This window comes from Akebia trifoliata, chromosome 13 (assembly GCF_017979445.1).
Source record: "Akebia trifoliata isolate Shusen 1 chromosome 13, ASM1797944v1, whole genome shotgun sequence".
Taxonomy (NCBI): domain Eukaryota; kingdom Viridiplantae; phylum Streptophyta; class Magnoliopsida; order Ranunculales; family Lardizabalaceae; genus Akebia; species Akebia trifoliata.
In genome coordinates, this window is record NC_141387.1 from 5,243,987 (window position 1) to 5,258,604 (window position 14,618).

Here is a 14,618-nt window from a genome sequence, read left to right on the forward strand (position 1 = left end):
AAGTAATATTATAGAATTTTCTATTATATTCCATCAAGAGAACTCATTCTGTATATGTGTGCTCAAGAGAAGCCTTTGTGTTTGGGGGGTGGGTGGTACATCTTCTACATAACTAGCTACTTCAGAAGAACAAAATGCTGTATCATGCATAATTGTCTAACAGCTCTATAATAAATAAACAAAAACCATTCATGTTGTCAGCTTGTTCTTGGCCTCTTCATCTTCTTTCAACTTGTAATTAGCCTCATTGGAGACGGCATCATCGGCAACTTCCAACTTTTTTGGTTCTTCCTCACCATTTGTGTCCTTTGTTCCTTCACTACTATTGTGTTTGACGTCTAAGGCCTCCTTAACTTCCTGACCTTCTGATTGTCTGAGTTCTTCATTTGGCTTCTGTTCAATAACATCGATGGCAAATTCACCATATTTTCCATTGATACCAACAATTTCTACACCTTCCCCATCCTTAGAATTCTCTAGCTTCTCCAACTTCCCATCTTTGGAAACAGTTTCATCTTCTTTCCTTGCATGGCGACTTGAATCATCACTTAAATCTTCTCCCTTTGTATCACCCGTGACCGTGTTTCTGTGACCACCTTCATTACTCCTCCATCGTTGGCCTCGCATGCTCACACCTACACCTTTAAAACTTCCATTCTTCTTCAACTCTGCATCTCTAGATATTATTCTCACATTACTTCCCCTTTTTATTCTTCTATAACCATATTCACCTCTCACTCTTGAACCAACACTTCGTGATCCATCAAGCCTTTCACCATCTTGAGTATTATCGAGTTTCCACGACTGCCCATTTATTGCTTTTGTATCACCACTTTTGTCTTTAGTTTTTCTAATTTCATTGTGTTTAGAACTTTCAACAGCCTCCATTGTGTTTCTGTAACCCTTTTCACCTCTCATTCCAAAACCTTCATCATCTCGATGATCCTTGGAGTTCTCCACCTTATGTCCCGAAACTTCTACCCTTACATGACTCTCTTCTTCATTCTTCTCACGAGCTTCACTGCTCTCTCCCAAACCTTCACCATCTTGATTGTTCTTACTTACTGATCTGATATTAATTGATTTCTCAAGACGGCTCTTCATAATTTCGATTTCAGCTTCTTTCTGCTTCAAGAATTCTGTTAGAGCTATTACTTGAGAATCCTCCCTTTTTGAGTATCTCTCCTTTTCCTTCAACATTTTGATCTCATTCTGCTTCTCCTCTATCGTCGACTCTAAGGCTCTTTGTTCCTCTTTAAGTGATGTAGTCATGGACTGCATCTCCATAAATTTGTTACGAAGAACCACCTTTTGAGTTCTCAGAGAGTACATCTTGGCCTTCAACTCTTCAATTTTCCTTTTCATTTCTTTGGTTGAATCTCTTTCCTTCTGAAGGAAAAAAAAAAAATTACAAGTTACGTTTTATAAAAAAAAATGCAGAATATGTGCTAAAGAACAACTTCACTCAACTATATTTCAAAAATCTATATGTTGCAAGCGAAACATAGTCTAACCATTATTTGTTCTCCCCCAAACTCGTAAATAGCTAAACAACGACAAAGTACCATCCCAAAGATTTGGGGTTGTCTAAATGAATCTCATTTCTCCATTCCACTCTATTCAAAGTGAAGTCTTCTATTATTAGAACTTGAAAGTGGGTTCATATTTGCTTCCACGATCTCCATTCAAGTTCTTTTAGATCTTTGTCTCGTTCTTTTAGGATTGTCAACTAAAATATGTTTTCTAAGGCCATAATTGACCTTCATAATTTATTGACTAAACTAATACATGCATAATTCAAAAAAATTCAGTGATTTTGGAATGTTTTAAATTCAATAGCACGAAAAAAATGCGGCATTGATGAAGAATTTGTGACATTTGAATACAAAAAATGCGACAAAAAACATTTATTTATTTGCAAAGAATATATGATTAAATACAAAATCTATATATTATTGTTGCTGACCCCATTACTTAGGATAAATCACAAATGGTGTTAACGATATATAATTAAATAAATGAATAGATTATCATAGGCTTTATCACTTTTGATTGACTATAATACTAAGGGTTCGTTTGGTTCGGATTTAGAATCTGATTTGCCCATAATCATATTCCAGAATCGGATTTTAAGTTTGATTTTGCAAATAAAAATGAATCTTTTATACTCAAAATCAGAAACAGGTACAACCTGGTTCTTGACTTATTGAAATTTGTCGCGTTCATATGCTAATTAAAGTGATATTTTTGTACTCCAAATGAGGTTCTTCTAATGTTGGACTCTGAAAATCAATTCTAGAAAAAGTGCAGTCAAACGTAGATTCTAGATTTTGGAAATGAGAATCTAACAATCTAAATCAAATACTCCCCTAAATCTCACACTCAAAACTGTCTTTTATCAAACATCAAATGGGGTTTCAGCTGGTGAAGAGGCATATTGCCATTTGTTGATTGGTAGCCAATCAAGAACAACATTAAATGGCAACAAATGCCTTATTCATTGAAACATTGGCGCATACGGTTTCACTAGATCATTTTTTATAATGAAGAAAAAAAAAACCAGTTGCATACCACCCAATAAAGCAGCACTTGAATATGTTTTATATTCTAAGAAGGAGAATTCCTCTTGGGCACTAAGAAATATATAAGAAAAAAGAGGTAAACCACTTCCTTTGCTAGGAATTATATTTGGTGGTGAATTGTGTTCAATATAAACATCGACATGGAAATTTCATCTATCTTGTTCAAGTTCCTCACGGAATTAGGCAAGTGTTTGTTTGGTCTTGTTGAGGGCGAAATATGTTATCTTATAAATTACGATGACAACATTGGGAACCTTAGTAACCAAGCTCGACATCTGAGTACATTGAGAAACGATGTACAAAACTCGGTAGATGAGGTGTGCAGGAAATTGGAGGAAATCAAAGGAGTAGTGGTAGAATGGTTGGAAGAAGTAGACGCTATTGAAGTGGAGGTGAGAAGTCTAGACGTCGAAGCTAGTAATGAGAATGTGAGATGTTTAGAGGGATTGTGTCCAGATTGTAGTTCTCGTTGGCGGCTGAGTAAACAAACAGTGGAGTATTGGATTATACAAGGAGGAAAAAATACAAGGATACGATATACTAGTCAGTAAAGAATATTGTTCATCATTTAACACAATACTCACCGGTCAAGCACTACAATTCTGTAAAACCCTAGTTATATTTTCCAAGGGTAATATTTCTCTTTTTTATGAAAGGGTATAATCTGTAACTGTGAATTTTCTCTTCATATTGGAATCAGTGTGATTTATGAACGTATCTCAATCTTGAGGGAACCATGTAAAATCTTTATTTTTGTATTATTGCATCTTGTTTTTTTCTTTTTATTGTTCTCCTTACTTTTCAATTTTTTCTCAACACGTCATGCCAAATCACATGAGTACGATGATGTAGGCTCCCCACTTGTGGCATTTAAACAAGACCACATAATACATGTTCACAAGCTCGGTAGAATGTATAGTAATGATAGTGATTGAACTCGTTTCCTAAACACTTGTAAAACACTAGCCCCACACCAATTCTTATGTAAATCACCAAAAAATAGCACAAAGTTGGGGTGGCGTTAACAAAAGTTGGTGGGAGGCAATAACAGCTCTCTAATAAAATAGAGAGCTCTTATTTGTGGTTTAAGAGAGAGAGAGAGAGAATGTATGGATAAAAAAAAAAAATAGGAGTGACTAGTTGACACCTCCTAAAACTGATTGCACTCATCACTAAAAAAAACCACTACTTGCACTCCATTGATACAATTGCAATCAGGGGTGGATTTACAGAGGGGGTAACGGGGGCACTTGCCTCCACACAATTTTCAAAGTCTATTAGTGGTTACGACCTATTGCGAGTTGGGACAAATAACAATAGCGAATAAAAAAAAATCAGCCGTTATTACCCCCATAAATTTTTTTACTTTTATTTACCCCCACAAAGTTCTTCTACTCTTAAATTGCCCTCATAATTTTTTTTTTAAACTCTTATTTGCCCCACACATATACAAAATCCTAGCTCCGCCCCTGATTGCAATCATAAAGAAAGCAAGCTGCACTCCATCTAATTTGAAAAAAAAAAAAGAGACAGGTCTAGAGCGAACTTTTTCGTCGTCCAACAGAGAGAGAAAGAGAGGTAACTTAGCTAAATTATAGAAAGAAAAAAAAAAATAGAAACTTGATTTTTTTTTTTTTTTTTAAGATTTGGGTGCAACTTCAGCTTTTGATCTGCAACTAGTTATTCCCTATGTTTGGATTGAGAAAAGTGGAGAGAAGAGAAACTCACTAAGAGAGGAGAAGGGAAACTTAAATCCTCCCCGCCATGTTTGGATTGAGGAGAAAACTTGGGACAATTTTGAAATTTTAAAATATCTTAAAAAAGATCCCGGAGTAGAATTGGAATTATAAAATATTTTAAAAGGTTTCTTCATTTCTTTCCACTTTTGGAGGAAAAAAAGTCTTTTTTTTTTTTTCTCTGCATTTCTCTCCGATTCTTTTCTCTTCTCTCCCCCACTTAACAATCCAAACAAGAGAAATGGAAAGACTCATTTATTTTCTGCAACTCAACTGTCAGCTTTTGATCTGCAACAAGTTGATCCCAAAATACCAAAAAAAAAAAAAAAAACTCTTTTACTCTTGCAAAATGCAAACCATAGACACAAGAAGCCATGCTTGATAGGTGAGAGTGAAGCGGCGACACGCGTGTGTGTGTGTGTGTGTGTGTGAGAGAGAGAGAGAGAGAGAGAGAGAGAGAGAGAGAGAGAGAGAGAGAGAGAGAGAGAAAGAGAGAGAGACCTGTAAGAGGAGGTGAAGGGACATGAGGTGACGGTCCTTGTCTTGGATGAGTAGGTTGAAAATTCGTCTTTCCCTGAGCTTATGGACCACCATCACTCCAAGCACAGCTGCACCAAATGCCAGAATCAACATCATACCATATGGTCTTCCTCTACCACCACCACCACCACCACTTTTAGATGAACCAGAACCACCACCCAAACCCATTTCTCTCTCTCTCTCTCTCTCTAGAGTTCAAAGAATATATTTCTCTCTCCTCTCCTTCCGTTACGTTACGTATAAACGGAGAGAGCAAAGGTGGAAGAAGCATGGGAATTGTGTCAGAGGCGCTGATTATGGAGACTTTAGTTTTTTTTTTTTTTTTTATAACTTTTTTATTGTTATTGCTACTGAAATTACTTAAATGACCTTATCTCTAAATTGAAATGATTTATAAAGATGACAAAAGTACCCTTCACGAATCATATGATGGTTACCTTAAATAGAGGGGGAGTTCGGTCTTAGGTTACCAGATTCTGATTTTGGATTATGGAAATTGATTTTAGGAATCAATGACTCACAATCTCCTCTTCTTTTTTATGAGGATAATTGATTTCAAAATCACAAGAAATAGATTTTGTCGTATTTTTATTTTGATTATGAAAGGCTTACTTTTATACTTCAAATCAAATTTAAGGTTTGTCACTCTCAATCATGGTTTAAAATCTTGTCCAGATCGAGACGACTCATTTGAGTTGATTCGGTATCGTCCACCAACAAGACGAGTTGACAGGCCCTCTCAAAGACATGGATTGTTTTAATTTTTATGCATTTTTTAAAATCTCGTCTAAGACAACTCGATCTTGTTCATGGACGACACGAGACTTCAAAATGAGTTTAAAAACCATGCTCTCAATGGATCCTAACACCGAGGTAGCCAATGTTAAAATTTTCATATCTCGAGAAATGATTCAAGGGATAGGATTACTTGTTGATATGTATGATTATCCCTAGAGTGTATATTATGAGTTTCTTTCGTATTCTTAGGTTGTTAACATGTGACTCAAAGCAGTTTTCTGGAAATTAGTGGGTAATTGAGTCCATTTGAGATTTGTTGAAAAAAAAGATCATTTTTGAACAATTTAAATGCTTAGAAATTTTGTTGATCTCTTGAGGGATCAAAATCCTGAAATATTTTGAAATCAAGTGGATATTTTGGTCAGTTTGAGCTATAAAAAGAAAATCAAATTTAAACATTTTAAATGATCAGATCTTATTAGGAATGAAAATCTTTTTACTTGTTGAGAAATTAAAAGTCAGATTTCTTTCCATTCAGGAGGTGCCATGTATACACATGAGAAGAAGAAGTCATCACTAACCTGTACGTGTCAGTTTCTAAATCTAGAGATATCAAGATTGTAATCTTGAAAAGATATCAAATTTTTGTTAGTGTTGGGGGCTCAAAGTCAAGATTCAACATCAAGAAGTGTCCTTTTTGAAGAATAAAATAAAGAAAAAAAAAATATTGGGGTTTTGCTTTAGCAATAAAAATGGTTCTATTTTTATACTAATTTTACTAACTTAGGGATGGAAAGAGAGAAAGGTCTCGTAGAAGGTGCTTTTGCATTTAAGTATGGCAGAAGGCAGTTTCTAGTCGAAACGCAAGAGAGAGAGAGAGAGAGTAAAGTAGGCAAGATTTTATTTGTAAAAAGTTAAGGGTTTGTTTGTTAAGGTCTTTTTGGATTTTGAATTCAAAGAAAAATACATTTGTTGGTAACGACTTCTACTTCAACATCTTTGAGAAGCCTTGTTGGGACTGCTTTCGAGCAAGAGCCACTAATAAAAGCTAACACTGAAAAAACTATGCTCATTATTCTTAACTTAAGGATTAAACAACAAAATCAATTCTCTCTTTCTTTACTAATTCTTCTACTACTTTTTTCGTTAGTTTTAGTAATAAACAAGATTTTCTTGGAAGTAACTCCTCAAACTCAGAGCTTCTGATTCTCTTAGACACAAAATCTTGAAGTAGAAATTAAAATCTAAAACAAACAGACCCTAGGCATTTCCAAATCTGAAGAGGGGAAGTCTCAATTGATTTCTTTGATGAGTTTATTTGCACCATCATATCATATATATATATATATAGAGGGTCGGGTTATTACGATCCCCTTTGCGAAACACCATTTTGTCTTATATGGGCAAAAATGTTTGGAATGGGCTGATTTTTTGTGAGGATGATCTTTATGGTGAGGAGATCATCCTTGCCAAAAATCAGCTCATTATGAAATTTCTAGCCCCATGTTTTCAAGTTGAAAAATTTTAGACCGTCTAATTTTTGTAAATCAATTTTGATGGGGTTAGAAGTTTTGGAATGGGATGATTTTTTGCCAAGGTGATCCCCTCATCACAGAGATCATCCTCACAAAAAATCAGCTCATTCCAAACATTTTTGCCCATATAAGACAAAATGGTGTGTCGCAAAGAGGGTTGTAATGGGGGTCGTAATAACGCCATCCATATATATATATATTTTTGGGACAATTACTTTGAGAGATTATTTGTTGAGAATACGCACCGGTTAGTCCCCTGGTAAAGAATACAGACCATTCAAATCTCATTTAATAAAATATTCAATATTAAGGAACTTTTGAAGAATTTTTTACAAAAATTACCTGAAATACCCTTTTAACAACTTTACAAAGCAATTTAATATAAAATATTACCCAATCAAATAAAAAATTTGACCAATTTATTTAATTTTTAATATTTTTGTGAAAATAAAATATAAATATTTTTATTTAATAAAATCTATTTATAAATTAAATATGATTTTATTTGACTCACACTTACTATTTTTTTTGTTGAATCAATTCGATGAATATTCAAGTTTTATTTTAAAATAATATTTTAATTATTTATATTTTTTAATAAATTTAATATACATAGATCAAATTAGTTTAATGTTGATGATGATAAACATACTCATCTCCATCATCATCCATGTGAATTAAAAATCACTAATTTTAGAAAGAAAAAAATAAATAATTTTTTTTTTACATTCAGATCCTTTGTTTTCTTTTTTCATATATAATTATATAAGAGATTGTCATAGTCAAGGGACATGTCTTTAATTTTAAAACATAGGATTAGAAATAAACACTTTTCTTTGAACCTCAAAATTCATTGAAAAGGTAATTACAGCATTTCACTTCAAAAATCCTCTTTAAACTAATATTTGATAAAATGAGTACTACTAAAGAGTTCATATTTTTTTCAAAAGGGACTTTTTGGTACATATTTTCAAAAAATAAGTCTTTGGGGGGTAATTGTCCTTTATATATATATATTTTATCATTCACATATAATACAAGAATGTTACATGCAATTTACCTTTTTAGGATATTAGTTGAACCATTATAAGGATAATAAATTTTAATAGTTAAAATGAAATCCAATGGTCAGGATTTATTGTAGGAATATATGATATATTCTTGGGGATGCAAACAATCATTTTATTTTTTTTAATGAGTGCAACCTTGTTCCATTTATTCCTCAATTTCGCAATGCATAACCTCGGGTTTTTCAAACATTAAGAACTAAATGATCTTAAAACCCTCATCTTCAACCTTTAGCCATAAAATCATTATTTTTCTTCTGAAACTTGTCATTAATATATAAGGGAAGATGAAAGTAGTGGAAGTGTTGAACTAAAGGACTGATGTGGTGGAGGAAATTAAAAAAAAAAAAGTGGGGGAGTGTCCATATCACCCAAAAACAGAAAAAAAGAAAAAAGAAAAAACTTCATCATCACATGTGATTATAACACCAAATATGGGGCAGTAACAGCAATACAAACAGTTCTAACTTATCTCCATTTATTTACAACACAGGCGTAGATGCATAAATATAAGATCCAAAATGAGAGAAACAGGTTTTAAACTCACCAAAGCCAAGAGAATTATTATGCATAAATATAAGATCCAAAATGAGAGAGAAACATGTTTAAAACTCACCAAAGCCAAGAGAATTATTAAAGCGCAGATACGTCTAGCATTCCAAATACAGACCAACTCTACGATCTAGTATTGTGTATCTTAATGGTCACCCCTCACTGTTTCCCTTCTTATTAATCAATCCTTCTTCTTGTCCGATTTAATCCCACTGTAAGGTGTAGCAGGGTAAGCAAAGCACTGGATAATGGAAAATATGACCATCTCAACACACACTAAGATGTTTTGATAGCCTTCCTGAATGTGCTCTACGTCTATCCAGAAGTGTTGAGATTTGATAATGCCCAAAGAAACAAGGACATCCAGCACAATTCCCTACAAACAAAAGTTCATGGAACATAAACAGATTGTCAGGACTCTCGAGTCTGGACTCATCATATGGTGGAGATTTCCTAATTGAAAAATCCAATCGATTAAATGTCACCTAGTCCACCAAACGCCTCTCTCTACCAATACATAGGCCATGATATGAAGCACTCACCTATTGGTGCGGTTTTGGGCAGTCATTAAAACATATTCCAGATCCAGAAAAGAAAAAGGTTTAAGACAATATCAAAAGGTTAATTTTTCACTAGGCACAACCATTCAAAGACAGTTTTATTAAATTATAGAGCAGCACCGAATCATTTTTGGTGTAAATCATTAAAATAGGGAAGTTATACATCATGATCTTTGAGAATATTAAGGATTAGCTAGTTAGAAAATGTTAATTAATTAGGGACAGAGTCTTCCCACTTATGTATCTTTTCTACATTTTGGGTCGATGTAATTCTCTATAAAAAGCCTATTAGGGCTCAGGTAATGACCAACCAATTAAATAGAAATAATTTCTTCAAGCTTTTCTACCATGTAAAAGAGAAATACTATCATCTGTGTAGTTTATAGCTACAAGGAATCAAAATGCTTTTAAACTAAATTATTAGAACATAAATGTAGTAGGAATAGGATGAGTAACATACCTGCCAAAAGCAGAAGAAGACAATCCCTTTGACGCACAAGAACTTGGCTAGAGGGCTGTGCGGTTCCAACTCTTTTGCAAACACATGGTAAAATATCACCAGAGAATACAGCGCCAGAGACACAGAAATGTTGAGAATCATAGTGAAAGTCCAGCTGACCCAACCAGGGTACACCCCAAGAAGTTGAAGTGAGATCATTAGTGCAGATAATACGGGCCGGATGACAACAAACTGCCATGTCCATTGTTTGAGAAGCTTCAATGTCTGATGGTTCAGGCGGGAGGTGTGGGGCTGCAATTTGTAGAAACATGTGTCAAAAATGTATCTATGACAAGGATTTATGGTTTCAACTCTTCCTTGGCTGTGTTTCCTGTCCAAATTTTCAAACTAGAAAGCTTTTCCTTGATTAGCCAAAGATGAACAAGGAAATTAGGTGTCTGATTTCCTACTCAATTCTAAGTTTTGAGAGAAATTATGCTTCTTGTAAGGTAGTAACCAAAGATTACAACGTAGCTTCTGCTTCTGCCCTGTTAAGAACTCATGATTATATAAGTTCATAGAAGTATTAGCAAGAATAAGGGCTCAACAATGAGATTTCATATATTTTTTTCCCTTCTTTGGTAATTAAAGGGATTATAGACATCAAGATCATTGCCAAAAAGTATAAAAAAGAACAGGAAAGATACGTGTTCATCCAATACAGGTATGCATCAAGGATTTCACAAATCTCAAGTAGATTATGAAATTTTTTGCATCAACAACTTTTATCCACTTTATCATATAAACTAAAGTCAGAAGAAAAAGAAATTTATTTCCAAACCTGGAAAAGTGTCATTGGGAATGAATGGTGAATTTCTCTTCCTTTGATTTCATCTGGCACTATGTTTTTGCTAATTGATATGTTCAAGTAGCTGTACATCAGAGACAAGAACTTTGCAATCACCTATATTTCATGAGAAGATTAGTATTGATCTGATAAACAAGCAAAGCCACATGGAAAAGTTATTTCATGAAAGAATGGAAAGACACTTACAAGTGCCTCATAACATTCCTTAATTGAGTCCAAGAATGTGAAAAATGTTTTGCTTCCCATAAAATCCACTAGACCAACAAATGAGTCGATGGCATATATGGAGCCATGAGGATGATTATTATTATGGCCGTTTGCTCCTTTGGGTTCTTCCAGTTGGAGAGATGCCGTAATAGGAGGTTTACTGTAAAAAACACTGTAAGAAACACACAAAATCCAGCTCCTAGAAAAGTGAGTTCTCCCCAGTTCATTGTAGCTATATTCTTCATTTTGCAGTGCGATCAAAATACTGAACCTGCAAAAATGTGTTCAAGCTTCTTCAACATCTAAAAATTCAGCAAAAAAAAAGTAAAGGACAGAAGAAACATTAAATTTTACAGATTATAACGGTTTATTTGAAGCAGTAAAATGTTGGCTTTTTAATACGTATCTCCACACTTTTAAGCCTCCAGACAGGATACATGAGCTCCAATTCAAGGCACGAGTTACAATAGCATTCTAGAACAATGAATTAAACTGCAGTCTTGAACCGCATGCTTCTAATGTATAGGATAAATTTCAATTTCTAACTCTCACTCCTTTATCATGAGGTACACATACAAATGCGCTCTAGAATAAGTGATCAATTGGTGATAACCCCCATTCACGTGATACAAATTTCCAAGATTCACACTCATATCAATGATGAGCCACAATTGCTTGCAGAGTTCAATGAAAATGAGTTATTATGTAAACCAAAAGTCTTAAGCTATAGCCAGGCTCACAAAATGAAGAAAATGTAGTAACATGCAGTATTCTGAGTCCACTCATCTCATCATCATCTAAGTCTTATCCATAGATTGTTATTGATAAAATAAATCCTTGTCCTCCATTCTTGGTGTTCACTACAAGTGTATTGTAATGGTGCAGACTATGATAAAAATGGCTTGGAAAAATGCAGTTCTTGTAGCCATTCAAAAAAAAAAAAAAAATCTAAACAATGACATCAAAAACCATATATGCTTATTTTATTCATTTCTGCACATTTTTCATGTTATTATTATTTTATTTTTTTGGGGATAAAAACGCAGACAGACTCAAATCACCAATGTTACTCCAGGAATCAAAAGTTGTAAGTAACTGCATGAATTGCTTGTTCAATACAAACATATTGTAATGTTGCAGACTATGATAAACATGGCTTCCAAAAATAGAGTGCACATAGCCATTGTTAAAAAGGAAAAAAAAAAAAAAAAAAAGAACAGAAAGAAGCAGCTAACAAAAGATATAATGAAAGCTAGACATGTTATTTACAATATTTTTGGCAAATTTTCATGTTTAATTATGAAAGGTCTTCCTTTTTTTTTTTTTTCCCCACTAAAAAACATGATTGATGGGAATTCAAGTAGGTGGGAAAAAAAATAGCACTACCAGCTCAAGCATTCATGCCTCAGATGCAGGCAAGGTTATTGGTATGGAGAAATGATCTCCAGTTCCACGGCGAGAATGCAGGTGAAGAGTCAAGCTAGCGCACCTCATGCAAAAGGCCCTATTCGGTATGAGAGGTGTTTGGCTCAGAACAAGACGATGGATACTAGCGAGCACCACATCAAGTGGAGAACTTCGCTTGCTAAGTGAGCCTAATATCTAGCTTAAGAAAGAGGCTAGGAAGCTAGGGAAAGCTACTGGAAGAATGGATCGAGGCGTTAAGAAGGAGGATGGAAGGGAGGGCTATTCCAGATTGAGAAGAATGGTTCTAAGAACATAATCAGAAAGAGGCTCCCATCTTTTTTGTTGCCAGCTATTACTCAATAATTCGTTCAAGCCTATCAAATAAGAAAACTTTTAAGACTGAAATTACCAATGTTGTTTTGGAAATCAAAAGTTGCAATAAACTATGCACCCCCCCCCCCCCCCCCCCCCCCCAAAAAAAAAAAAAATAAATAAATAAATAAGGCACCCATTGTCTCTCTTTCTATCTTTGCAAGTTACCTGTAGTGATTACAACTACGATAAGAGATGCCCTCGGCAAATAGATCACAGTGATAAATACAAGGGACAAAATTGAAAATAAAACATAAAGTCCATTTGGATAAAGAAGATTTACAGTTTGTTTGGATTGAGAGAAACGGAGAGAAGACAAGAGAAAGCAACTTTCTCTCCACCCTGTTTGGATAGATAGGAAAGGGAATAATATAATAGGAAGTAATTTGTTTTATTTTCTCACTTTCTCTCCAAATCTTTCCTATTTGGGAGAGGAAAAAATTGAACAATTTTCTCTCCTACTTTCTCTCAATTAACTTTCTCTTCTCTCCTCACTTAACTTCCCAAACAAGAGAAATGGAGAGAAAACTTATTCCTTTCTCTTCTCTTCCCTTCATTTCACTCAATCCAAACAGAGCAGATCACACAGAACTAAACCCAACAAGATGAGCAAACAACTCATTAAAGTTATAAGCTCAAAGAGCTTAAAGAATAAAAACACAGAGAGCTTCTTAAAGGAAAAAAGAAGTTCCAGAAATACCAAATTTCAACTTCAATATAAATAATTAATAAGTTCACTAAAGATTCAAGCTTTTCATCCCAACTAATGGTCTTCCAACCATTAACACTAGATTCAGAAAGTTCTGTACTTCAAACTATGATTGATGGATCATCTAAGAAAGATCCTTGATTTCTTCCAAATTCACAAACAAAAACAACACTTTTTCTCAAAAATTATTCAGATTTCAAAGTCAATGATCATCTTAAACAGTCCCTCATTTAATCTACATAAGAAAAAATTATCTTTGAACTTAAACACAATCACTCATTACTTCAAAGTAAAGATCAGAAATAAAAGAACATCAGTAGAACAAAGGGATCTATAAAAAAAATGCAAAAGAGAACAACTTTGACTTCAATAACAAGGATTATTAAGAGAATCTACAAAAAGTTATATAAATCGAAGATCACTTACAGAGAAATCTGGGCGATCGATCGGATATCGAAGAAATTCAAGGAATTCGAGAGGTTTTCAGTGTGTAAGATTAGAGATGATGAGTAGAGGACACTGGAGTAGATATTTGTGTTGTTGTCTCCGTCTGTCACTGTTGATTCATGATTTTTAAACTCGTCCGACACGTATCACCCGAGTTAACTCCGTATCCCGGCTGAACGAGACCAACTCACAAAGTTGTTTGAGATGACTGCGTATCGTGAGATAAGTGAGATGTCTCGAACGAGATTTTCTAATATCTTGTCCGTGACAAACAAGACCTCACAACAATAAATAAATCGCGAGTTAAATGATACGTACAAACTATTAGCAACATATCACAGCTCAGCACTACCAACAATTGTGAGAGTCAATGGAGAAATAAGGATATACAAGAATCTCGTATATCCTTATTTCTCCATTGACTCTCACAATTGTTGGTACCCACCACGTTGGTTTAGTTTGTTTTATTTTTTTTGTTCTCTTCAACTTCCATCTTACCTTTGCTCATTTCTTTCACTATGACTATCTTGTCACTCAATGTTAGCAACTTCATCACCCTCCGACTCACCTCAAACAATTACCCCTTGTGGCGTGAGCAAGCATTGTCTCTTGCTGAAAGTCAAGAAATAGTCGGGCATCTCACAAATGAAGATCCTGCTCCAACGAAATACACAAATGCAGAAAATTCAACACCACAATTAACAGATGCTTTTATAGCATGGCGAAAGTCAGATCGACTCCTTCGAGGGTGGATCATTGGAACACTCTCTGAGGAAACTCTCGGACTTGTTGTTGGTCTCGACACAGCTCATGCTGTTTGGGAGGCTCTCAAAAATGCATATGCACAAGACTCACAAGA

The 14,618-nt window shown here is 34.4% G+C and overlaps 2 protein-coding genes across 2 annotated transcripts; both read right to left on the reverse strand.

Annotated features, from left to right (window-relative positions):
- Positions 1–145: 145 nt before the first annotated feature.
- LOC147387490 (uncharacterized) lies at positions 146–5,149 on the reverse strand. The gene is made up of 2 exons (XM_086420603.1): positions 4,820–5,149; positions 146–1,389 (listed from the first exon to the last, which is right to left on the reverse strand). The coding sequence occupies exons 1-2, from the start codon at positions 5,024–5,026 to the stop codon at positions 190–192; spliced, it is 1,407 nt and encodes a 468-aa protein (XP_086276729.1). The 5' UTR covers positions 5,027–5,149; the 3' UTR covers positions 146–189.
- A 3,442-nt stretch (positions 5,150–8,591) lies between these two features.
- Positions 8,592–13,893, reverse strand: LOC147387491 (uncharacterized). Its single transcript, XM_086421274.1, is given in 6 exon segments — positions 8,592–9,126; positions 9,771–10,061; positions 10,591–10,713; positions 10,804–10,901; positions 10,904–11,095; positions 13,739–13,893. Coding segments are annotated over 5 exon segments (873 nt in total). The 5' UTR covers positions 11,070–11,095; positions 13,739–13,893; the 3' UTR covers positions 8,592–8,931.
- Positions 13,894–14,618: the final 725 nt, after the last annotated feature.

Coding starts and splice junctions, on each gene's coding strand:
- LOC147387490 (XM_086420603.1), bottom strand. CDS start 5,026: ATGGGTTTGGGTGGTGGTTCTGGTTCATCTAAAAGTGGTGGTGGTGGT. Junction 1,390..4,819: donor CCCTTCACCTCCTCTTACAG/GTCTCTCTCTCT, acceptor TTTTTCCTTCAG/AAGGAAAGAGATTCAACCAA.